The sequence below is a fragment of the Haliotis asinina genome, chromosome 11, assembly GCF_037392515.1.
Source record: "Haliotis asinina isolate JCU_RB_2024 chromosome 11, JCU_Hal_asi_v2, whole genome shotgun sequence".
Lineage (NCBI taxonomy): Eukaryota > Metazoa > Mollusca > Gastropoda > Lepetellida > Haliotidae > Haliotis > Haliotis asinina.
In genome coordinates, this window is record NC_090290.1 from 46,490,719 (window position 1) to 46,517,776 (window position 27,058).

At 39.0% G+C, this 27,058-nt stretch overlaps 2 protein-coding genes across 2 annotated transcripts in view; both read right to left on the reverse strand.

Moving 5' to 3' along the window:
* The window catches only part of LOC137255476 (uncharacterized), a 50,750-nt gene extending 34,710 nt beyond the window's left edge, over positions 1-16,040 (reverse strand). Inside the window, exon 1 of the mRNA XM_067792911.1 lies at positions 15,739-16,040. Within this exon, the coding sequence (XP_067649012.1) occupies positions 15,739-16,040 (302 nt within the window). The remainder of the gene's footprint in view (positions 1-15,738) is intronic.
* Positions 16,041-23,727: 7,687 nt separating this feature from the next.
* LOC137255477 (uncharacterized) lies at positions 23,728-26,380 on the reverse strand. The gene is made up of 4 exons (XM_067792913.1): positions 26,078-26,380; positions 25,189-25,271; positions 24,736-24,860; positions 23,728-23,993 (listed from the first exon to the last, which is right to left on the reverse strand). Exons 1-4 carry the CDS (start codon positions 26,378-26,380, stop codon positions 23,728-23,730), a joined length of 777 nt encoding a protein of 258 aa, XP_067649014.1.
* Between the last annotated feature and the right edge of the window lie 678 nt (positions 26,381-27,058).

Consider the following 27,058-nt stretch of genomic DNA (forward strand, 5'->3'; position numbering starts at 1 on the left):
CTTCAGCATTTAGAAGAGTCCTCTCATTTAACACCTTCTGTGGCGGTTCAAAATCTGTTTGAACCGCTTGGCATGGACATAACTCCGTCACAAACAGGGTGTAGGGGTAGCGCTGCCACGCGCTCACGATCTCCAGTTGAAGCGCCCTAAGCAGTTTTTATGGAATTAATACAATGGAACTGCAGAGGCCTCAGGAACAATTTTAATGAATTACAGTTATTATCACAAGATTTTACACCATCAGCTTTTAGTCTGCAGGAGACGTACTTGAAAAGTACAGATCGATTTGAATTGCGTCGGTACAATTCTTTTCATGCATTATCCCCTCCCGATGGAAAAGCCACGGGTGGTGCTTCTATACTCGTGAGGCAGGGTGTTATTCATAGTCCAGTTCCTCTTAAAACCAATCTTCAGGCTGTTGCCGTCCGTCTTACTCTTCAGATAACCTTTACGCTTTGCTCTTTGTATATTTCCCCTTCTTCAGATCTTCAGCAGTCCGATCTTCAGAATCTATTTGACCAACTTCCCAAACCCTCTATAATTATGGGTGATCTGAACGGACATAATCCTTTGTGGGGAAGTACTAATATTAATAATAAAGGCAAAGTCATTGAAGACTTCCTTTCTAACAATAATATATGCCTATTTAATGATGGATCAGCCACATATTTACATCCTGGAACTGGGACGTATTCTCAACTTGACTTATCACTCTCAGATCCAAATATTTATAACGAGTTTCAGTGGTCGGTCCATGATGACCTTTGTGGTAGTGACCATTTTCCGACAATTCTCTCCGCTTTAAATCCGACTGATGACATACCTGCAACAAGGTGGAACTTTCATAAGGCCAACTGGCCTTTATTTCAAACACTTTGTACAGAAAAATTGAAATCTGAATTTTTTGTAAATGTTCCTGATCCTATTCAGTTGTTCTCGGATACACTGAATGATATCGCTGATGAAACTGTTCCCAAGTCCTCTGCTAAACATCATTGCCGCAAACCATGGTTTTCTGATGATTGTAAACAGGCAAGGAAGAGCAGGAAAAAGGCAGAGAAGTACTTTCGACGACATCCTACAGTTCACAATTTAAATAATGTAAAAATAAATAATGCCAAGGCTCGGCGTACTTTTAAACAAAGTAAACGTCAGTCATGGAAGACCTTTGTGTCAAAAATTAATTCACGTACGCCAATGACGAAGGTGTGGAACATGATTCAGAGAATCAAGGGCAAGGGTAGCAATTCTAGCGTTCATCATCTTAAAGATGGACATGATATGTTAACAGACAAAACTGACATTGCCAACAAGTTGGGTGAAACTTTAGCTAGTCATTCTTCTTCATCAAATTATCATCCGAAGTTTCAGAGATATAAAACTCATCAAGAAAAGTTGAAACTCAACTTTCATTCCGAAAATGGTGAAGACTATAATGAAGTATTTTCACTGCATGAGCTGAATTCTGCCTTGGCACAAGCTCATGATACGGCAACTGGAGCAGATAATATCCACTACCAGCTCCTGAAACATTTACCCAATGCTTGTCTTGAGACACTTTTGAACATTTTTGATCATATTTGGACTACAGGACACTTTCCTCCTTCGTGGCGTCATGCCATTGTTGTACCAATACCTAAGCCTGGCCGAGACAATACAGATCCATCTAACTATAGACCAATTTCTTTAACAAGCTGCGTTTGTAAAACTATGGAACGCATGGTCAATAATAGATTAGTATGGTTTCTAGAATCCAATCATCTTATTTCTAACATTCAGTGTGGTTTTCGGAAAAATAGAAGCACTATTGATCATTTGGTTCGCCTAGAATCATTCGTTAAAAATTCCATTGTAAATAACCAGCATGCTGTGTCAATCTTTTTCGACCTGGAAAAGGCCTATGATACAACATGGAAACATGGTATTTTGAGAGACTTACATGACTTTGGTTTGAGAGGCCGTTTGCCTAATTTTATATCCCAGTTCTTAGCAGGCAGACAATTTCAAGTTCGCGTTGGATCAACCCTGTCTGAACATTATAATCAGGATCAGGGAGTTCCACAAGGTAGTATTTTGTCTGTTACCTTGTTTAGTATAAAAATCAATAGTCTCTCGAAAGTATTAAATGACTCAATAGATGGGTCATTGTTTGTGAAAGATTTTAACGTTTCATGTTGTGGTAAAAACATGCATACCATCGAAAGGCAATTGCAGATGTGTTTAAATAAAATTCATAAATGGTCACTTGAGAATGGCTTCAAATTTTCACAGATAAAGACCAAATGCATACATTTCTGTCGGAAATATAAGACTCATAAAGATCCCGAACTGTTCTTGGATGGCTCTCCAATTAACGTTGTAAAGGAAGCCAAGTTTCTGGGATTGATCTTCGACAAACATTTGACTTTTTTACCACATATTAAGTATCTGAAGACTAAATGCCTGAAGGCATTAGATCTATTAAAAGTTGTGTCCAATTCAAAGTGGGGAGGGGATCAAACTACACTCCTTCATTTATACAGATCTCTTATCCGATCAAAACTTGATTATGGCTCCATAGTATATGGTGGAGCCTGCAAAAGCAACCTAAAACTATTAGATTCGATTCATCACCAAGGTCTGAGACTTTGTCTTGGATCTTTCAGAACATCTCCCATCGACAGTATCTACGTTGAGGCCGATGAGCCATCTTTAAAACTTCGCCGTGTCAAATTATCTTTACAATATATCACAAAGTTATAATCTAATGAATCCAATCCTGCCCATAACTGCGTATTTAATCCTCTTTATGAGGAATTGTATAATAAAACAACTTCACTTGTTCCACCTCTTGGGATAAGAATCAAACCATTCATTTCTGCAGCTGGGATTGAGCTGGAGACTATTTCTCCTTCTCGGCTTTTTTCTTCTCCTCCTTGCCAGTTGGTGAGGCCACATGTTGACCTAACACTTACAGAGTTTAAAAAATCAGAAACTAATGAATTACAATATAAACAAGAATTTATTCAATTAAAACATAAATATAATAAACACAAATTCCTATTTACAGATGGGTCCAAGGATGGTGGCGCAGTAGCTTGTGCTACTGTCATTGGATCCAGAACAATCTCTTTTAGAATACCTGATTATACCTCTATTTTTACAGCAGAAGCAAACGCAATACTAACGGCTCTTAAATATATTCAAAGACATCCTGCACATAAACAGTATATAATATTTTCTGACTCTCTTTCTTGCCTTCAGGCTATTGAAAATCTATCTTGTAAACATCCACTTTTAATACAAATTATTGAGTTATATAATGATCTTGCTACTGGCCAATATGACATCGTCTTTTGTTGGTTACCCAGCCACGTGGGCATTTCTGGGAACACAATGGCCGATTTTGCTGCTAAGGCAGCACTCAATAAATCAGTGACACCACTCCTTATTCCATACTCAGATTACAAAGCAAACATTAAAACTTACATCCGTGATCTGATGCAAAAGAAGTGGGACACCCAGGTGGGTATCAATAAATTGCATGAAATGAAACCGTATATTGGTTATACCTACTTGGGATGTCAGTCCAGATTTGAGGAGGTCGTTATGCGACGATGTCGTATTGGCCATACGCGGTATACACACGAATATTTACTTAAAGGTGAGGATCCTCCGTTTTGTATCCCTTGTGATGAAGCAATCACGGTCAAGCATATTCTGCTTGACTGTATTGATTTTGCCATCACAAGGGAGAAATATTTTACTGTCAAAACAATGAAGGATCTTTTTAATGTTAATTATCATTTAATTATTGAATTTTTAAAGGAAATAGAATTATTAGATAAATTCTGAATAATATGTTTTGTAAATAGAAAGCTGATATCTTAAACATGGTAGTGTGAATTGTCAACTGCGATTGTTAGTGGCCGTACCCTCAAAGGGGGTTAAAGCAGCGTAAAATTATTGTCCCCCTGAAAGGGTGCTTAAGTCCAGAAACTTTCAAAGTGAAATTTAAGCTTACCAGTATTTTAAACGTAGTATTTTTGTCATTTTAAATTTCGGCTACATTTTCCTACAATCGCCAGCAGCTGAGGGGATGATGTAAATCCAGCTAGGGGCCATGCAGGTTGCTAAAGTAAAGTAAGTCCCCTTGGTTCCTAGTATGGTGATCTACCTTCAGTTGTTGGTGATCTATAGCCTTCTTTTATATTATGTATTGTCCAAATTGTGCTGTAGTTTTAACTTCATATGCTAGTTTTAGACTCGAATTGTGATACTCTAGTTATTTTACCGTACTTTGATGACGGGTTTTATAATATCTACATGTTCTGTATAATCATGCTTATTCTCGTCACGATATGGCTGAAATATTGCCGATGTGACGTTAAATTATAACTCACTCACTCACTCACTCACTCACTCACTCACTCACTCACTCACTCACTCACATGTGTTAAAGTCTGAGCTACGCATATTACCTCATCAATGAAGACTGGTTGGTAGAATAACAATCAAACTTCAACTCAGGTGACCCTTGAAGATCCAGGTTAGAATCCATGCTTGCTATGAAGGGTGACCATGCTTGTCTTAAGAGGCGACTAACGGGATCGGGTGGTCAGCGTGGTTGACTCGACTGACTCATGTCATCGGTTTCCAGCTGCGCAGATCGATGCTCATGTTGTTGATCACTTGATTGTTTGGTCCAAAACGCCTCCATGTCGCTGGAATAATGCGGAGTGCGACATAAAACTGAAAACACCTACCCACTCAAATTAAGTAAGACCCCTTTCATTCTTTATTTACAAGCATACATAACGAATATGATAATGGCATGGAGGTTTGTGTGAGCCTATGATCCCTGTTAGTTTTTGTGTTGTAAAAGTGTATCGCTACATTCATTAGCAAACCGAAAAACAATCTTGGGAGTCACTGTATACTCAGGGTTGTCAGATGATGAGGTGAAGGACCTTGCACGATTCGGTTCATTGTAGCAACAAATGAATGCTCATGATCGCAAATATCATTGTTACAACAGATATACAATACAGGACAGGTACACTGATTACAGTTTCACCGGTGTGAGCAACAATGTCCTGGGGCGTTTCGAGTCTCAGATAGTACCATTAATCATTGATTTCAACAGAGAGAAATCAGTCGACCTTTGATCATGTGCCAGTGACGACTATTTGACTTATTATGGACACTTCCTTAAAAAATTACCATTCGGGAAAACAAACTTTTCTCTGTCTTTGGCAGTCGTGTGGGTGTAATTCTGGCTGGACAGATGGCATCTAAACGTCAGTCCTCTGACATGTTTGATTTAAGGGTAGCTTGCCGTATCTTAAGTGCAGCCATAATTATTCTTTCTTACGCTTCCCACCAAGCACAAAACATACCATTTCCTTTAACCATTTTGCCTAAAATAATTTAAATTTGACCATCATGGTATTCGCGTTTTTTGCACAGACGAACAAAGTTTACGTTTATGGAGTTTGGACCAGACAATCCAGTGACCAACAACGTGAGCATGCATCTGAGCAAATGGAAACCGATGATATATGTCAACCAAGTCAGCGAAGCTGATCACCCGATCCCTTTGGTCGCCTCTTACGACAAGCACTTCACCTTTTATGGCAAGCATCGGTTGCTGATGGCTTATTCGACCCCGTGACCTTCACGGGTACCTAATGCCTAGTACAACATCACACATTCAGGAACTCGATGCGGAGTTAACAAAGAAAGCTTCAAACTCCTGCGCAAGAAACAACAAATGAAGCTTTATCTGGACAATGTTCAAAAGGAAACTCCACAAGCTCTGGGCGTGCAGCGAGCCCTGCTCTTTATCAAATTAGCTGGGAACGAAGTCAAGCAACAGTCCATTATTTCCTGCTGACGTCACACCCAAATTCTACCGTCAACAGACCCAGAGACCACTGATGTTGTCATCGATAGAGAGGAGACGATTATCGAAATTTCAACAGCTGTGAATAATGTGTATTGACCAAGTGTTCATTAATGCAGACAGCGATGTACCATGCGAAGAATCATTAAGTGAGGAAGCAATCATCGACATGGTGAGGATGACCGAAAACAAGGATAGCATCGAGAACGAGGTTGATGACAGTGAAGAACCCACTATTCCAAAGATGTCTGCTGTCAAAACACACTGGACCGAGATTGCAAGCTTTGTTGAGCATCATCTGGATGCGTTTATCTTGATGCGCTTGAAAATATGCAACACATTCTTAGGAACTGAAAATCACAAGCAGGGCTGAATGTCAGAAAATCATCAAAGACTTTTTCCGTTAGGAAAATAGTGTATCACACACACTCCATCATACGTTTGCGGACGTGTGTAAATGTGACACGTGCGAACATGTAAATGGTTTCTTTCATAAAATTTATTCATATGTTTGATATTACGAAGGACATATATAAATGCTGAGCATTTTTATGTTATGTGCTAATAAAATACATATGAACTCCAAATTGATTTTCGCCTTAATATTATAGTGCCATCTGGGATTTGAATCATGATTGTCCTGTTTTCGACCATTGCCGTGATCTGTCTTCAGAAATCGATAATCCGACTAACTGGTGTGCAACGGATGTAGTCGAATTAACAGGATTTGGCTGTATAAGAAGAGAATTGTGACCTTTGAAAACGGGCTCAGTAGAGGAAGATGCAGTCATCAATTACTTGTAGAAAAAGTACTTATACCTAAAGCGATACTTAAAGACATGGTAACAACAAAAGGCGTGGCATAGTAAGCCTTGAAGATCCTTCCTTTACAAAGGCCTGTGACGCCATCCACATCTGAAATGGTCCTGAGAATCCACGATATGGTAATGTGCACTTTTCTTCAGATTGTACATTCAGTTGTGAATGAAACAAAGTGGTTGTGTTCATCACTATATTCATACTGAATTCAAACACAAATTGGACCGAATAAAAGCACACCATACACAAAATGGGTTGTCGTTATCAAGCTGTGTTTGAAGCTCACACGAAAAGCTTCCTGCAACTATTTGTTTGGATGAAACCTTCATGAGGCCAAACATCGTAAGCAAACAAAAGTAAAACACTGATCTGTTTACTTGAACGGCTATTTCTTCAGTATTCTGTGATGCCAAAGCTGACGTCATGACATGCTGTTTAAAGGGAGAGACGGACTCGGGTAGACGAAACCTGGACAGATTTGGCGAAATCATATCAACGTGGAGGATGCAACAATATGCATATAACTTTAATGTCTTTAAGTAAAATGGCACAAAATAACATCAAGTCCTTTTAGCAAAATATTTTGTCAGGACATTAGGGGTTCCTTTTTGTTGTTCTTGTCCTTGTTCTTTCTATAACCTTCTGAACTCTCAATCTCATATTTATTGACATTTCCTCACTGCAAGCCAATACTTGTGTTGGCCTTGTTCTCTTTCTTCAGCTGTGACATCGAGGTAACCCTCACTGGAGAGATGACATTTCGGAGGGTTCTCCAAGAAGTCTACAGTCTTGCATAGGAACGAGGTCTCCTTCACACATGCCGAGATGCACACAATCAGACCTTTCTGTTATGCCCTCTTATCGCCAGCTCCTTGTATGGCGTCATGGTGTCTCCATAACTCATGCAGACTGAAACGACAGGAGTAAAGTTTGAATAAAAGCTATTTTCATTGCTGTGTCCTTGATGTCCAACTCAACAAATACATGTAAGCCATGTAAGCTACCTGCTACCTGCTGCCATCCCTTTTCAAACAATGATGATACATACACACACGATGGCAGTTTCATATTGATTAGTTTGATAGTATTCGATTGGAGAAAGTGTTTACCCAGAATACGGAAGGTCCGTGTTTCAGTTATACTAATATGTGTTGAATGATACTACTTGTTATTACCCTGTCTAGGGTTCCACATAAACGGGAGAAAACCAGGACTGGCATGGGCAGAGATCCCATAAAGCACCATAACTGGTGTTCCAAACCTATCTCCATTTCACCTTATCTTCAGTGCTCTACAGCAACTCAATCTCCTTTAAAAGCTCACCTCTGTCACAGGAGTTACGTCGGATGTTGTGGCTGTAGCCAGGGTGACACAGACACCGTCCACGGAAGCATGATGTCATATTGACGTGACAGTCGTCATCATTAGTACACTTCATGCCGATAACTTAAACAAACCATGTCCAAGTTGATACATAAGTGAGTGAGCGAGTTTAGTTTTATGCTGCAGTCAGCAAATTCCAGCTATATGGCAGCGGTCTGTAAACAATCGAGTCTGGACCAGGCAATCCAGTCATCAACAGCATGAGGATCGATCTGCACAAATGGGAACCGATGACATGTGTCAACCAAGTCAGCAAGCAAGACCACCCGATCCCGTTAGTAGCCTCTTACGACAAGCATAAGCACGTTTTGTGGAAAGCATGGGTTGCCGAAGGCCTATTCTACCTCGGACCTTCACAGGTCGTTGATATATTATGATTAAATGAATATGGCACAGCAATTATTGTTATTCATTGCATTAAGTTTCTTTTTGACAAGCCTTAAAGCTTACGAGATGCAACCAAAAACTGAACACAAATAAAAGACAATTATCATTTATGTATGACATGTAATAAAAATTTGCTGATTTAAAAAACAAAAACAAACAAATATACAAAACTACTAGCGTACAGTCGCAAATCATTATTTTGTATTTGGGTTTACTACCATCGAAACGAAGCAGCCGAACCCAGTTAGAGCGGTGGATGTCTGGCTTGTGTTTGTGGAGGTTGAGTTCTATATTTATACATACGTGAACATGATTTTTTCTCCAACATTTTGTTCTCTACCTGCGACCACATAGATGATCCTTGCACGCATCACTTGCTGCGGTTCTATCAGTTGCCATCGTGAGAATAAACCATCCAGGCATACCAGAGTAGTATAAGTAATGGTTGCACGAGACCATGCCTATTATATAAGCTATATGACATCAATAACTCAATCTAGACCCCTTATTCACAAAATTCATAAGGTTGGGTTTGTTCACAAAAGGTGACCTGCAGGCAGGTCACCCAAAAGTTTAAATATGTACGATTGCTCAGTAATCACGTGCTATATTTATTGGAGTCTTAAAATCTGTAGGGTAGTATGAGTTTCAGCAATCCCAATACAATGGAAAAAAGAGCCCAACGTTTCGAGATTTTTCAATCAGATATTTGGTGCCCAACTAGGTATACAGCAACCTACTTATATTTCCAGGAATATGGCAACCGAAGCAACTTTCAAAAATATGGACTTGCGAATTGAAAAATTGATTTCATACCACCTCCTACTGGAAAATACTGTGGGAAGCAATCTTCTACCAGACATTGCCCATGTAGATGGCAATCTAGGCAAAACAAACCTCCAACCAGTGGAAGGCCTACCTACATTTATGGATGATATATACATATTTGGCTATCTTCAGCAAAAAGACTGTGTCTGTAGAAAAGGAGACGTGTATTGCACCATTGGAGAAAAAGGAACAGAATCTATTGTAGTTTACAATATAGCGAATGCAGTATGCAATTCTTTCGAGCAAGAGGATGGTTATATATGCAAACAAAAATCGTACATACGCTACAATATGCCATAGATGCGCCCTCTGCAATATGGAGCACTGTACGAAGGAAAAGACACAGTGTTGGTCTCTACATGTGGACCATCCAATATTCGGTTGTGGGCTGAAAATACGTCATTGACTGATGTCAAGCCTCTGATTGTTAACAAACTCAAAGAATTAGGACATGACACCTATCAACTGAGTATGGTTATTAATGAAGATGTCTTCAAAGAGTATTTTCCGACTGAGTTCATCGTTGATAGTTCACATATATGTGTAGCCAGCTACCTAAATGACATAATAAGACAAGAATACGACACTGAACCCATAATCGATATGGTTACTCTGAATATAGCACGTGATCACTGAGTAATCGTGCACATTAAACCTTTCGGTGACCTGCCTGCACCTGCACCAAACCAAGCCTTATGGGAACGCAGACGAGTAGTGTCTGTTTTTTCAGAGTTTGTGAATAAGGGGTCTAGATTGATATATTGATATCATATAGCTTATATAATAGGCATGGTCTCGTTCAACCATTTCTCATACTATTTACCGGTTCAACTAAATCATTCCACATGCTTTCTGAGCAGGGCAGTACAGCTATTGAAAGCAATTTTCATTTAAACTGGGGTGATTTATTGAATCGTTTGAACTCCAATTTCGCAGAATTTTTTTCATCGGGACATTTTTCAACTTTCAGAAGTTGAATTTGCAGCTGTTTTGTTACAATAAGTAAGTACATGCCGAAAAGTGTCAGAATCTACAAAGTTATGTTTTACGTTGCGTGTAAGCTTTAAATGAAATGAAGCAATCTTACTGCCCCTTATTATCTTTATAGACAGTCCCTTATTATCTTTATAGACAGAAACCCGAGAAGATCCGTGTTAGAACTGATCTTCAGCAAACCATGCTTATCGTAAGAGACGAGTAACTGGATTGGTTGGTCAGTGTAGCTGACTTGGTTGACAGAAGTCATTGTACCCCAACTGTGTAGATTGATGCCCATATTGTTGATCACTGGTCCAGACTCGATTTTCATAGCTCGACTATCGGTGAGTGCGGCGTAAAACTCAACTCACTCACCATGCTTATTTATTGTAAGTGACTAACGGGAACGGGTAATACTGAGTGAGTGAGTGAGTGAATGAATGAATTAAGATTTAGAGACAAATCGACAATATTACAGACATGTCTGACTTTAAATGTTAAATTAATTTCAATTATAAAACCTGTCAACAAAGGAAAAAATAGCTACATCATCACAGATGAAGAATTACAACTAGCAGGTAAATTTAAAGTTAAACAATTATTATAGGCAATATAACTTAAAAGTGAACTGGAGATCAGCAACTGAAGGTGTAGATGACCAATCTGAGGACGCCTTGGGTGATCAGACCCGCGTACATCGATTGCTCAGCCACAAGCCGTTACACTTGATGAATGATTAAAAATAAATTATAAACAGCACACGTAAACCAAAAAACGATGATTGTGAGTTCGTATTTGGTTTCGCCCGAATTTTGTTTCCAGGTTTTATAAACATTTCGTACACATAAATTTCACCACAGTGAACCGTCCGAGACAGACATACTTCACATTGTGTTGAGACATAGTGATATCATTGGAATATCACTTAAAGCTACTTCCACGCGACTAGTTATTAGTTATTGTATACTTACAAGTATCGTTTGAACACCGCGGATATCCATTCCATCCCACAATACACTGCAAACTGGGGTGACAGGAAGCGTTTTCACAAGCTCCAGTCAATGGCTGAATGTACACATTTTATAGACACATTTCGTGAGTGAGTGAGTGAGTTAAACTTTAAAGTCACTTTGGCAATATTTTAGGCATATCGTGACTAAAGCAATATGAAGATTAACAATAATAAAAGATAGCTTATACAACCCTGTCAACGAAGGGAATTAAAATAAATAGAATATCACAGATATACATGTAAAACTAGTAATTAAATCTAAAACATTTTAGCTATAAGGGACAACACAATATCTAAACTATGTCGTGAAAGAATTTATATGAGAACAGTGAAAACATTTTGAAGAATACAACCTGTCATAATGGAGAGTAAAATACTAGGGTATCACAGACATGAATATAAAACTATAAAAGGCAGGCATATAAAAGTAAAACATTCTAGTAATTAAAGCAGCCAATACAATATAAAACGCGGGCTATAGATCGCCAACAACTGAAGGTAGATCACCATACTAGGGGCCATAGGGACTTACAGTACCTTTGCTACCTGCATGGACCCTAGCTGCATTAACACCATCCGTTCAGCTGCTGGCGAGTGTAAGAAATGCTAGCCAAATTCAAAATGACAAGGATACTACGTCTATAAATCCTGGTAAGTTTACATTTATTTAAAATATTTTGGGACTTACGTACCCTCTCAGGAGGACAATGATTTTACAATACTTGAACCCCCTTTGAGGGTACAGCCATTAACAATATCAGTTACTAATCTAAACTATCAATAATAAAATATTTATCTGTTTACAAAGCATTACATTACAATTATTTTTAAAATGCAATAATTAGATGAGAACTAAATTAAATCTAATTAAATAGATGCGTCATTTGCTGAAAGTCCAATGTTCATTGTCTCATTATTTGCAAGGTATGCCATGTGCTCTATCCTAATCTGCCAATGATTGTTAAAAGTTCTAAATCCACATGGATTCACCTTACCGCTACAACTGCCAACCTCGATAATGTCCAGAGTATACGCTACGATAGATCTCCACTATTCGTTGGTTTTACATTAATTTTCGACTCGACGTGCGCATGCGCTGAGCGTGTAAAAATAACTACTGGCTTCGGTGGTATGCTTTACCGCTAGTGTAAACACACTCTAAACAAAAGAATTCTTTTATGAACCAAAGGTCGGGAGTAGTGAAATAAATAGCTTAGTTTATGTCAACAACTCCTTGTATAAACGCATCTCACCGCTTTATTTTTATTTAGGTATCTTTATTTAGGTACACTTTCGGTAAACATACGACCAAACCGCATGTTTACTGGCGGATATTTTCTGCGCACAACGAGTCGAAAAATTAATGTGAAACCAACGAATAACCTAGATCTAGCTATGACTCGGCCCGGTAATTTTATTACCTCCTTTTGCAGGCTCATTCCCTGCACAGTAACCAATGAGCTAATTTGCTGTCACGACCGAGTTTACCTGTGTCAATAAAGATAGCGGTCGCAACCGCGAAGGTTTGTTTGGAGAACGACTCAGATTTTGGGGGAAAGCGTACAGACTAATGGGCAGGTTAGAAATTTGGAAAAACTTTACATGAAATAACTCCTTCTGTCTCCTTCAGAGTAACTCTTCGTCATTTGTGTTGTCAAGTCTAGTTGGTTAGATAATTCAACAAGTGAGTTGTGATTGGTGCGCTCAGTTTCACAGCGCACACACGTGACTGGATACAACGTTAGCCAAGGGAGGTAAAAACCCATCTTGCCGATGCCTACAGGGTGTAATGGAATGAGTGAGTGAATTAAAAGTCACATCGGGAATGTTTTAATCATATTTTGACTAAATCTAGTTTTAAAATATCAATAGATGTATATTGGGTATGGTGGATATATGGTGGAACATATACCCTGGAAGATATCGGTTGCACTACAATTGTGACTTTGAACAGCGCTAGTTTGGCATATTATACCTTGGCACGTAACGCCTTGATGAAACCGCAAACCGATCATCTTAATAACAGTGACTGAATAAAGAAACTTCTCAAGTAAAAAGAATCCCAAAGCATAAGAAGACTTCCAAATCATAAATGAATTCAGCCTGGCAGACGCAAGTAAGCATAAGCAAACTTTGAAAAATCAAGCAAGAACATATGAGAGGAATCCATATAAGAACAAATACATGATATGAACAAGGTGAAAAATAGAGTAGGTCCACCTGACATTAAGATATCTTTATCACATTAAGGACCATCCTAGTAATGGTTTATCTGTCGAAAATATTTTTACCGAATACTAGATACGATTCTTCACATCATCTTGAAGGTAAAAAATAAAGCGTTAATGTTCTTTTGTCAATATTCGAATTAAGAGAATATTTTCTGGTTCAAAAAACACCTAATGGAGTGAATTTGTTTTCTTTATCAAAGCGTTGATGTTCCTTTCAATGTTTAATGATATGTAGTGCAATTCGACTTGTATCCTTCGCAAATGCCAAAGCATCAATGAGTGAGCAAGTGAGTTAATATTTAACGTCACATCGGCAATATTTCCTCCATAGCGTGATTTAATACTAAAATGGAAGATATGTATTTCATAAAAACCTTGTCGTCAAAGGACAGTAAAACAACTAGAATATCACAGTCACAATTTAAAACTAGTGTGGAAAGTTGAAACTATTTTCACTGTTTGGACAAGACAATATAAAATACGGGCTATATAACAAACTCAAAACGGAAACGCATAGGAAGTATTACATAGGATGTCTATGTAATCAGTATATCTATATGTCTGCAAATATTTCTGAGTTTGAATCTATTGGCATTGAAGACAACTCGCCAAAGCGCACCAAAATCTGTTTTCCTCAATAAATGCAATAAATCGGAAACGGGAAGAAATTCATGCCTTATAGTTTCCATTTGCACGCACATTGTTGCATCATTTCTAATAAAATTCGGGGGTTTCAATGCTCTTGCGACAGTTGATAATCTTAAACTCGATGTTAAAGTCATAACTAGACTTACTGAAGCTCAGCGCAAAGGGCTGAGTCTGGGGAGTCTCAGTCTGCGATTGCAAGGCAATGTGCCTCAGAGTACCACACCCGTAGTTTGGCATCGCTACCAGCAGCAAGGGTAAATACGTGATCGCCCCAGGTTAAGTCGACCCCGAGTGACTTCGCCCGCTCAGGGCAGGTATTTTCGGCTTCGACATTTGCGGAACAAGTTCACCACAGCATCCTCCACAAAATCGGTAGTGCCGGGACTCTGATTTCTTATCAGACCGTGAGGAACCGCTTTCGTGAGACTGGTATTCGTTCCAGAAGACCTTTGCGAGGTCCTGTCCTTACAAGTCTACATCGGCAACAACCCAGACAGTGGTGTATGTCGTCAACATCTCCCATGGCCACTGCAAAGTTTGAGAACTGTTATCTTCAGTGATAGGTCACGTTACATGCTTCGACGTCCAGACGGAAGAGCACGTGTATATCGATGTCGTAACGAACGTTACGCTGCAAATTGTGTATAGGAAGTGGAGAGATTTGGAGGTGACAGTGGCATTGTTCGGGTATCTCATACAGTGGCAGAACAGATCTCATTCAGGTCCAGGGCAATTTCACAGCTCGACGTTACCGTGATGAAATCATCAGGCCTCATGTCCTTCCTTTCATGAACCGCCAGAACGTCATTTTTCAGCATGATAAAGCTTGGCCACACACAGCAAGAATAACCAGGGATTTCCTCGCCCAGAACAAAGTTCAGATTCTTGATTGGCCCTCACGATCACCGGATCTTAACCCTATTGGACATTTGCGGGACGAATTGGATCGTGGTGTGCGACGGCGTGACCCTCAGCCACAGACTTACATGCTCTGTTTGTGGGTTTGAGGGAAGAGTACCAACTCATTCCGCGGCACTCAGGTACTTCATCCGGAATCTGGTCCAGTCTATGGGACGTCGATGCCAAGCAACCATTGATGCTAACGGTGGCCACACAGTATACTAACTGCTCTACGACCTTGACCTTGGAACACTTGTCATTTGTGACGTACAGTTTCTTGCAGCACTGGACCGTTAATGTTCATTCAGGTTTTCTTCATGACTGTCCTGTAGAACTGAACCTTAAGTGTATACATAAATTGATAACAATTTTCAGCTAGGCGGGATTTTATTTAAGTAGTATATCACCAACAACTGAAGGTAGATCACCATGCTTGGGACGTACAGTACGTTTACGTCCTGCATGGACCCTAGTTGTATATACATCATCCCTTCTGCCGTTAGTAATTTAGGAAATCTAGCCATACATTAAAAGGACACATATTCTACGATTAAAATGTGGAAAGTTTCAATTTACTTTGAATGTTTGTGGACTTACGTACCTCAAAGCAACAAACAACCGGAATACTCCTTATTCAATATACGAACAACAGGTTGATAACGCCATACAAACTATTTTCCACTCTGCTGCTGTGGAAGATGCCACTGTCTACAGCGAACCTCTGATTTCTTTTCTTTAAAAGTTCACACGTGCGTTTCTCGGCGTCAAAGGTGAAGAACAAGCACAGCGGGGACAGTTTACATTCCGCGGCGCAGTCGTACACAGAGGGCGCAAAAACAGACCGGATGGAATCTTGAGACTTTCCAGGGATAACTTCCTGTACCGGAGGATGAACACAGTCGTCATCATTCGCCTGCAGCGTTGTAGAGAGGGCACAGAGATAGGCAACGGCCTTAAGAATGGTCGTCATCTTTGTTTGTTGAAGCATTCTGCAACATGAGCGTAAACAATTGCAAAGGTTCAACTATCATAAGGTTTTTATCATAACAGTTTCTACTCAGTGATTCACGTGTATAATATTTGTTTTATTTAACCGTGACTAAAAATTGGAAACGTATAATTTATGTATATATAATGATGGTACAAATACATATTTACATCCTGGCACAGGTACATATACAGCTCTTGATTTGTCATTAACCGACTCCAACTTACTAAATGAATTTGAATAGTGAGTCCACAATGACCTCTGTGGAAGTGATCATTTTCCTACTATACTAAAATCTGTAACACCATCTGATGTCCCTCCATCATCAAGATGGAATTTAAAAGGGCTAATTGGCCTTTATATGAAACGTTGTGTGCTGCCAGGCTTCAACCTGAATATTTTATTGATGCTCCTGACGCTATCAAAAGGTTTTCTGATGAACTAAAATTTATAGCTGATGAATGTATACCAAAGTCCTCTGCAGTTCCACACATTCGAAAACCCTGGATCAACGATGAGTGCAAACAAGCTAGGAAGGCAAGGAAAAAAGCACAACATTATTTCCGTCGTTATCCCATGGTGCATAATTTAAATAAATTTAATATTTTAAATGCTAAAGCGCGGCGTACGTTTAAACAAAACAAAAGCCTGGCAAAATTATGTGTCCAAAATAAAGTCTCGGACACCCATGTCCAAGGTTTGGAACATGGTCCAGAAAATCAAAGGTAAAGGTACTAAATCTAGCGTCCATCGTCTTAAACATGGACGAATAATTACTTACAGATAAATCAGATATTGCGAATAAACTGGGTGGAGCCCTCGCTAAACACTCTTCCTCTTCAAATTATGTGCCTAAATTCCATCAATATCAAAAACAGCAAGAAAATAAAACTATCAATGTCAACTCAGATAATGGGGAAGATTATAATGAAACATTTTCTATTCATGAACTCCACACTGCTCTTGATCAAGCTCATGACACTGCTACAGGAGCTGATAACATACATTATCAACTCCTGAAGCACTTACCAGAATCATGTTTAGAGACACTCTTATTATATTTTTGATGATATTTGGACTTCTGGGAAATTTCCTTCTTCATGGCGTGATGCTATAGTAGTACCAATACCTAAACCTGGACATGATCATACGGATCCATCCAATTATCGTCCGATTTCATTAACTAGCTGTGTTTGCAAGACCATGGAACGTATGTTTAGTACTTCGCAACAAATAACCCTATAACAGATATACAATGTGGTTTCCGTAAAAACAGAAGTACAGTCGACCACTTAGTGCGTTTGGAATCATTTGTTAAAAACGCACTAATTAATAAACAACATGCTGTGTCTATCTTTTTTTATCTAGAAAAAGCATATGACACAACCTGGAAATATGGCATTTTAAGAGATTTACATTATTTCGGTTTGCCAGGTCGTTTGCCTGAATTCATAGCCAGCTTTTTAAATAACAGGCATTTTCAAGTTCGAGTGGGTTCTACCCTGTCTGATCATTACAATCAGGATCAGGGTGTTCCACATGGCAGTATTTTGTCTGTCACCCTTTTTAGTGTAAAGAATCACAGTTTATCAAAAGTTTTAAGTGATTCAATTGATGGATCGTTATTTGTGGATGATTTTAATATTTCTTGTCGCGGAGAAAATAAATATAACATTGAACGGCAACTACAGTTGTGTTTAATCAAGATTAATAAATGGTGTCTTGAAAACGGCTTTAAATTTTCTAAATCGAAAACTAAGTGCATACATTTTTTTCGTAAATACAAACCACATAAAGACCCTGAACTGTCTCTAGATGGCACCCCAATTAAAGTTGTGAAGGAAGCTAAGTTCTTGGGTCTCATTTTTGACTCACTCTTAACGTTTTTACCGCATATTAAGTCACTTAAAACTAAATGCCTGAAAGCACTTGACTTTTTGAAAGTGGTTTCAAATTCTAAATGGGGAGGGGATCAAGGTACCCTTTTCCATGTATATCGATCTCTCATGCGTTCTAAACTTGATAATGGCTCCATCGTCTATGGTGGAGCATGCAAAAGCAACTTAAAACTATTAGATTCAGTCCATCATCAAGGTCTAAGACTTTGTCTTGGCTCCTTTAGAACTTCACCTGTTGACAGCCTGTATGTCGAGGCTGATGAACCATCTCTTGAGCAGCGACGTATAAAATTAGCTTTACAGTGTGTAACAAAACTATATTCAAATGAATCAAACGAATGAATTACAGTATAAACAAGAATATAATCAACTGAAACATAAATATAGCAATTATAAATCCTTATTTACAGATGGGTCCAAGGACGGTGGCACAGTGGCATGTGCCACTGTCATTGGATCCAGAACAATATCGTCTAGATTACCAGATATCAGTTCTATTTTTACAGCTGAAGCTAACGCCATATTATCAGCTCTTAAATATATTCAAAGACACCCTAAACGTAAACAATATATAATCTATTCAGACTCTCTTTCTTGCCTTCAGGCTATTAAAAATATCTCTTGTAAACATCCACTTTTAATTGAAATTATTGAATTGTATAATAATCTTGCCACTGGCCAATACGACATCGTCTTTTGTTGGTTACCCAGCCACGTAGGCATTTCCGGTAACGCAATAGCCGATCTTGCCGCCAGGCAGCACTCAACAAATCTGTGACACCACTTCTTATTCCATACTCTGATTATAAATTTTGTATTAGAACTTACATCCGTGATCTGATGCAGAAGAAGTGGGACACCCAAGTGGGTATAAATAAATTACATGAAATAAAACCGTATATTGGTTGCACCTACAGTCCAGATTTGAAGAGGTTATTTTAAGACGATGTCGTATTGGCCATACTAGATATACTCATATGCACCCGTTAAAAGGTGAGGATCCTCCGTTTTGTATCCCTTGTGATGAGAGAGTCACGGTCAAGCATATTATGCTTGACTTTGTTGAATTCTCCATCACAAGGGATAAGTATTTTACAGTTAAAACAATAAAGGATCTTTTTACCAGCGTTAATTCCCATTTAATTATAGGTTTTTAAAAGAAATTGATTTTTGGTTGAATTTGGAACAGTATGTTGTGTAAATAGGTGTATTTTAATGATTGGTAGTTTGAATTAGTAACTTGAATTGTTGGTGGCTGTACCCTCAAAGGGGGTTGAAGTATTGTAAAATTATTGTCCTCCTGAGAGGGTACGTAAGTCCACAAACATTCAAAGAAAATTCTAAATTTCCAGGTTTTTAGTCGTATTATAAGTGGGTTTTTTTATTGTATGGCTAGATTTCCCAAATTGCTGACGGCTGAGGGGATGATGTAAATCCAGCTAGAGTCCATGCAGGTAGCAAAGGTACTGTAAGTCCCCACGGTCCCTGGTATGGTGATCTACCTTCAGTTGTTAGCAATCTATAGCCCAGTTTTGTATTGTATTCTATAGATAAATTATTTTAGGCATAGCTACTAGTTCTACATTCTTTTCTGTGATGTTCTAGTTGTTTTACTGTGCTTCGTCGACAGGTTTTTATAATACTCATATATTCCATTTTAATGTTACGTTCCCGTCACGATATGGCTGAAATATTGTCGATGTGACGTTAAGTTTTAACTCACTCAATTGAATCTGTATTATTCTATGGACAGTATGTCCTCGGAAATCTAACTTTCTGTATGTGAAGAAAAGGCTTGACCAACGGCTAAGTCAATACATATCGCACTGATTCGGTTTACCTCCAAATGCAGAGTTTTGATAGTACTGAAAAAGACATATTACATATAGCTTAAGGGAGAAAAGACAATAAAAGACACAGCTTAAAACTTATATCCTTTTCTCCACATTTGAAAACAGCATCACCCATTGTTAGAAGAAAAGACAAGTCTAAACAGCTCTTTGAAAGAAGCTGTCACTATCTCATATTTCATTATGTGAGTTTACAAAGGAAGGATGAAAATGAATGACTGCTATAAACATTTATCTTACATAATCTTACACAAGTCGATTTTATTGTGTGCATGTACTGATTAACAACTTCTGAGTGAATGGCTGCGATGTAAAAACGAAAGTGATAACTCATGCATGGAGCACTCAGCAAGAATCATCACCCATATAGATGTTATCAGGTTAAAACTGAATTCAAAATTTGACAATTAGAGATTCATTGAAAAGTACAGCAATATTAATGCATATCGGCACCACATGACTTGTCAGGCTCGTTATGATTCAAACTTAATACAAGCCTTCTTGTTACAGCATTCGCTCCTCACGCTCTTTTTGATTCCTCACTTAGGTACAATATTAATGAGTGCAGTCAATTTCCGGTGTCCACACTGTAATATATCTGTAATATTGCAAAAAGCGGCAAAAAACATACTCATGCACTTACCCCAACACACGTCAAAGCTGATTTTTTATGGCATCAACAGTCCAGAGTACCGTGTACCGTGACTGAAACTACGGCACAAGATGATGGCTGTGTTAGTACTCTTAGGTTTAATAATTTGTCGTGACAAAAGGTATAAAAATCCCCTCAGAACCAGCAACATAGACAAGTCTAAAATATTCAGTTTTTATGTACTGAGCAGTTCAGAGCATGATACATGTACAACAATAATGATTCACATAGAGGTTTCTAGTCCAACGCGATTGACAAAATCTAAGGCAATGGGTAACAAATATACTATTCACAAAAGAAACGCATAGTAGTGTTTTTTTCAAAATGAACGTTTCACCATTTTTATGGTAATATAGACAACATATCCATCAATATCTGTAACTTGTACACCTAGTGCACATTTGACATCCATAAACAGGACTAATATTGAAAATGTTAACTTTGATGCACTGTTGTCGACCAAATGCATGTTGCGCATGGAAATCATGCACTGAACGGCTATTCTAATCGACAATGAACTTTTGGGAAATATCATTCGTTAAGAAGACTTTGGACGAATTTTCAACATGCCACGTCTTGATGCTCTCACCAGAAACATTGTCATCAGAAGGTTGCAGGCTGGAGAGACACAATCCTCGGTTGCTAGACGTCTGAACGTTAGTCAGAGCACTATTGCCTGGCTTGTCGACCTCTTCCACCAAAACTTGTACAACGAATGACCGTCGACGATCAGGTAGACCACGAGTCACTACGCCAGCTCAGGATCGCTACATACAGGTCCTTCATTTACGCGATCGTACAACTACAGGTTACAACTACAGGTTACAGGAGCCAGGATACCAGGACTGGGGAGGATATCGGGACAAAGTGTGCATAACAGATTCAGGGGACATGGACTCCGAGCCGGAAGAACCTACATCGGCAACGTCCTACGCGGTGTTCACCACGCCAATCGACTCCGTTCGTGTAACAACGTCATTAGACGGGACTTACGCAACTGGCGCCGAATTTGTTTCAGACAGTCCAGGTTCCTGCTGCAGAGACGTAACGGGAGGAACAGGGTATGCAGACGTGTCAACAAACATTAAGCGCCAAACTGGCGAAGGAGGTGTCATGATGTAGGCACCAATATCCTACACTGATCGTACGCATTTGGTCCATGTTCAGGGGATTTTGACGGCAGTACACTACAGAGACGCCATCCTGCAGCCGCACCTCCTACCCGCCATTGATGTCCAACGTGAAATGTTTCAGCAGGATAACGCCCGCCCGCACACAGCACGTGTTACAGGGATTTTCTGGCTGCTTGCAACGTGAATGTGCTCCCCTGGTTGTCTCGTTCCCCTGATCTAAACCCTATGGGGACGAATTGGATCGACAGCTCCGTCAGCGTCAACGTCAACCCCAAACGCTGCAAGCACTGGTTGATGTCTGCAGAAGGAGTGGCAGAGGATTCCCCAGGCATTTATCCAAAGACTCATCCAATCCATGCCTCGGCGCGTGAGAGCTGTCATTCGTGCACGTGGTGACCATAACAGATACTGACATTCCATTTAAGGTTGACGAATAATTTGAAGGCCTAAACTCATACATGTTCTTGATCTCATTGTGCAGACATTGAATTCACATAATCCAGTGTAAAAACTCATTTTTGAAAGATCAATTCTGGCTATGTTATTTTTGACTGAATACACATTATGTCATAAAAAATGGGTTACGCGTTTCTCTTTTCTTTTTTTTTTGAATAGTATACAATACGAACTCACCAAATCTTGGTTTTTCAGTGGGCAGCAGTCATGCAGGCCGATGTTGACGATGTGGCATACTATAGGTAGGCCGAATGATGACACCTCCAGTAAATCCTCGTGTCGTCAACACAATAAACAGCCTCATATACACACAGTCACACATTCCTGAATATTCTAGCACTTTGTGACCACATTGCCACCACATTAGAACCTTCTCGCTGACTGTCGGAAGCAAACACGACTAGTCAAGGGAGGTAACTCTAGAACACTACCTTAAAGGCCTGCCGCTAAAATTGTAATAGATACGAAATGTTACCCATGATAACTATCACTCAAAACTCGAAACATTTGATTTCAGATATTAGAGAAATATTGGTCAAGATTGGATTTTCACATGTATGGATCGCACAGGATGTCGGAGATTTCCTTATCATGTTTAAACAGCGCCTCTAAGATATACAGATATAGATTTATCACTCCAATCCTGGCATCATGAGACAAAAAGTTAAAGTTTCCTTACAAACTACACTTCATTTAAGTCTTCACGGGAAAGAGAATTGGAGAGCACGAACATCAGCAACAAAGAACTGATAAGAGCCTATTTCAAATTTAGAGCTTCAAGATAAACAACCCAAGAACCAATAAAGATACAACGGCGATCAACCCCATCTGTGAATTTTGTAATCATAGCCTAAATGAAGACGACAGCCATGTATTTTTGTTTGTGATAAGTATATTCCAGCCAGAACTCAATATCCAAAGACGCTACAATCGGTATACAGAAGACCACTAACCATTCAGGCAATTTTCATATGACAAAACAGTAATATACAATATCTAACAGCTACCTATTTCAATGAAATATTCAAAGTAAGATCTAAGATCACGAGTAATTAATACTGTATTTGTTAACTGTATCACAGGCCTTTGGCCTTTAGGCCCGAATACTACTGAATAAACATCTGTTCTATTCTGTTCTAAACATTGTGACCCAATAATAATTATCACTTAATCAACAATTCAATTTAAAGACAATAGACTCTCTTAATAGTACCAACACCGAAACGTCTTTGCAGTAAAGAAGTTGACTTTCCATAGAACGTTCCTCCAATAGGGTGTCACAGTCTTTTAACTGGTGCAGAGCATAGGGTGTTGTAATGTTCTCCAGCAAATGTTATACAACACAATCAAAGATTTAGATGGAAATACAATCAATGCTCACGTCAAAGATGTGACAATTATGCGCGGTGCTAGTGACTGTAAAAGCTCAAACATCAGTTAACATTTCGCCATTCTTGTTTCGACAATCAACTGATCAACAGCATCTGCACATGTGTCAACCAAGTCAGCGAGCTAACCATTTGATCCAGTTAGTCGCCTTTCACGACATGTAAGCTTTACCAAAGATCAATTCTAACCCGGACCTTCACGGGTTGTACAATACGTAAGTCCTCTCTTATTCCACCGCTTGCATTACGAATTAAACGTTCTTATTTCAGGAACGGACATACGCATCTCTGACTAATTTTTACATTTCCTCACTGCAAACCACCAGTCTTCAACACCTTTCTCTCTTTCTCTGTCTGTGACGTCGAGGTACCCCACTTGGGACAGCTGGCACCTTGGTGGCATCCTTCTGAACTCTATAGTTTTGCATAAGAAGGTTTGTTGCACACATGCCGACATGCACATTTCCATCGTTGAAGCCACGTTTAGAATCTTAGTGTTATGACCAATGATTCCTAATCCCATATACGGCGTCATGGTGTCTCCATAATTCTGGCAGTCTGAAACGTGATGTGTGAAGTTTACCATTTCATTTATATTACTTAGCGGTATTTCATTACTAGACTCAACTGATTTCAAAATGAGTGGATCACCCCTGTGGTGTAAAGGTTAGAGAGTCCGCTTTGAGATTGGAAGGTCACAGGTTCAATCCATACCCGCGTCATATCTTACATGTTACTTCAGAGTGAGTTCAAGGCGGATCTTTGAATCATCTGGCAGGCAAATATGAAATCATCTCTGCTTTGTGCACGTAAGTTTAGCTCATTTTTTCGACTACATCACATTTATCAACTTATGGTTCCACAATGCACAAACTCATAAGCCACCATGTTAAAGGAGTTCACGGCACAGTTCATATGATGATAGAATCGTTGCTATTCCTTGAATTGAACACAAATTATGTGATCGTTGGTGAGAAAATTCCCAACAAATGTTCAAAATTTGTCTTGATTCTTACGAAAACTAAATCAACGAAAATTATTTATGTTACATTGAATTAACATGAACGTGTAATGAAAGTACGTCAAGTGTAAGAATATACCTGGCACCGGTCTGTACATCAAACGTTGTCACTTCGTGGAAATGAATTAAATCTGACCCAACAACCGATCATAATCGAATAATACCAAAGTAGTACTTTATGTTTTCTGTCCTCTTATGCCATCATGTAACAGGACATTAAACGCATGTCTCTTTATATCACTTCCATTCGCAAATCTACCTTCTTTAAAAAAGGCTCACCTCTGTCACAGGAGTTACGTCGGATGTTGTGGCTGTAGCCAGGGTGACACAGACACCGTCCACGGAAGCATGACGTCATATTGACGTGACAGTCGTCATCTCTAGTACACGTCATCCCAATTACGTAAACAAACCATGTCTAAAGTGATAAATGTGAATCATTCGAGATCATGCATCAACACATTGATATTCATGATATTAATGTTTATCGAGGCCTTAAATTAAAACGTGTAAAAAGATTGATGACAAAGCAACGGTCAACACTGTATTCACTAAATAACATCATATCCGAAATTCACACTGAATTTGCCTCCCTTGTGTATACCAGAAGCCAATGATTGTAAGTTCGAATTCCAGTCCGTCTTGACTATGTGCCCTTTGATGTGAAAGAGTGGTACAAGTCGGAGACCAGCATCACTTCATGCTAGCGTACCATCTGTTGTATACTTACACGCATCATTTAAACACAGCGGATGTCCTTCAATACACTGCGAGTTGGGGCTACAGGATGCGTTGCGACAAGCTCCTGTCAATGGCTGAATGTACAAATACTTTTTACACAACTTTAGTGGTATGGTACGTACGTACACATATGTACCGGAAGATAACTCAAATGTAAGAGTGACGGATCTGCTCTATGCTTTTCATCTTTGTATTAGGAACAATATCCCTATTTCCACCATTAGATATGCTCCTTTGTGAAAACCAAATTCTATTAGGTGAGGTATTTACGTGGAATGACACTGTAAACACTTATTCTAGCACTTTCAAAATTGACTTCAATATATACACGATACTATTTTCCTCTGATGATAAACGTTCTAAATGAATTCATTGAATGAATATTTGAAAAAAGAAATCGCCATATCAAGCACACTTAATTAATTTATCAAGTTTTTATTTTAAATAAAAGACGAGAGACTAAAAAGAAATCTAATCTTCCTTGTCAAAAATTCAAATAAGGAAACCATTATCTGGTTTAAAGATTCTTAGTAGACTGGTAGACATAAATTTAGATCAAATGTTTTGAGATTTATGTACTCCCTCAGAAGGACAATAATTTTACAATACTTTAACCCCCTTTAAGGTACAGTCACTAACAATTTGAGTTACGAATTTAAGCCTCAAATCATAAAATATTTAGCTGTTTCCAAATCAGTTAAGAAATCTAATTCTTTGAAAATACAATAATTAAATGAGCAATGATATTAGTAAAAGGATCCTGCATATAAATTACTTATCCCTTGTGACTTTTCTTAAGAATGTGATATCGTTCATAACAAACCTACCAACAGCAACTGGAAGATGCAATATAGAAACAATTGGAGTACATCATACAAACCATTTTCCACTCTTTAATGCTGCTAAAGAAGATACCACTGCCAACAGTGAACCTCTGATTTCTTTTCTTTAAAAATTGACATGTGCGTTTTTCAGCGTCAAAGGTGAAGTACAAGCACAGCGGGAACAGTTTGCATTCCGCGGCGCAGTCGTACACAGAGGGCGCAATAACGGACCGGATGTAATCATGGGCCTTTACAGGGAGAACTTCCTGCACCGTAGGATGAACACAGTCGTAATCAGTCGCCTGCAGTCTGCTAGGGAGGGCACAGAAACAGGCTGCGGTCAAAAGAATGGTAGACATCTTTGTTCTGTGTTGCAGACTGAAAGGGATCACGGAAAACATTATTTAGGGGAACTTTAATGAAGAGTTACAAGTTATCATTCAGTAATTTCTAGTTTTTATCTCGATCAGCAACTGATAAAACAACCACAGACGCTATGGTGGCTTGCAACATTTTGAAATAGTGTTTCCTGACTGAATGTGATTTTAAGATTTGAAGTACTCGCCAAAGGCAAAGCCGACTAACGAAGACGCCGCGACACCCTAACTCCAGTGTTGTCCAGGTTGCGGAAACTGCCCATGTGCTGCAGTAATGAATATTTAGTGTCAGTGGTGCACAAAATGCCATATGAGACTCTGACTGCTCTGACATGTTGCTGTCTGAACATTCTGATTCAGACTTTTCAGAGGACGTGGATCTTGACATAGATGTTGATTTTGTTGTAAATGATTTCTAGTCAGTCACTAGAGTTAGATTAAACATTTTATTAGTAGTCCCTTTTAGTTCGATTGTAACTAAAATGTAGGGTGAAATTGCGACAAGGACCCAAATGTTTAATGGTTCTGGGTGCAGAGTGCCTGCACATCTGCAGGGTTAAGGGCAAACACTGGCAAGATTTCCTTCCAGTAGTGAAAAGAGGTCATGCCATTGTTTTCAAACAAAACCTTAAGTCACAAATGTGCCGAGAACAGGTGAGA

Bases quoted from the DNA above. Each gene is read 5' to 3' on its own strand.
- LOC137255477 (XM_067792913.1), bottom strand. From the start codon at position 26,380: ATGTCTACCATTCTTTTGACCGCAGCCTGTTTCTGTGCCCTCCCTAGC. The intron at 25,272-26,077 runs GTTTGTATGATG...TTGTACATTCAG, and splicing joins GCATTAAAGAGTGGAAAATG to CCATTGACAGGAGCTTGTCG. The intron at 23,994-24,735 runs GTGAGCCTTTTT...ATCACGTTTCAG, and splicing joins ACGTAACTCCTGTGACAGAG to ACTGCCAGAATTATGGAGAC.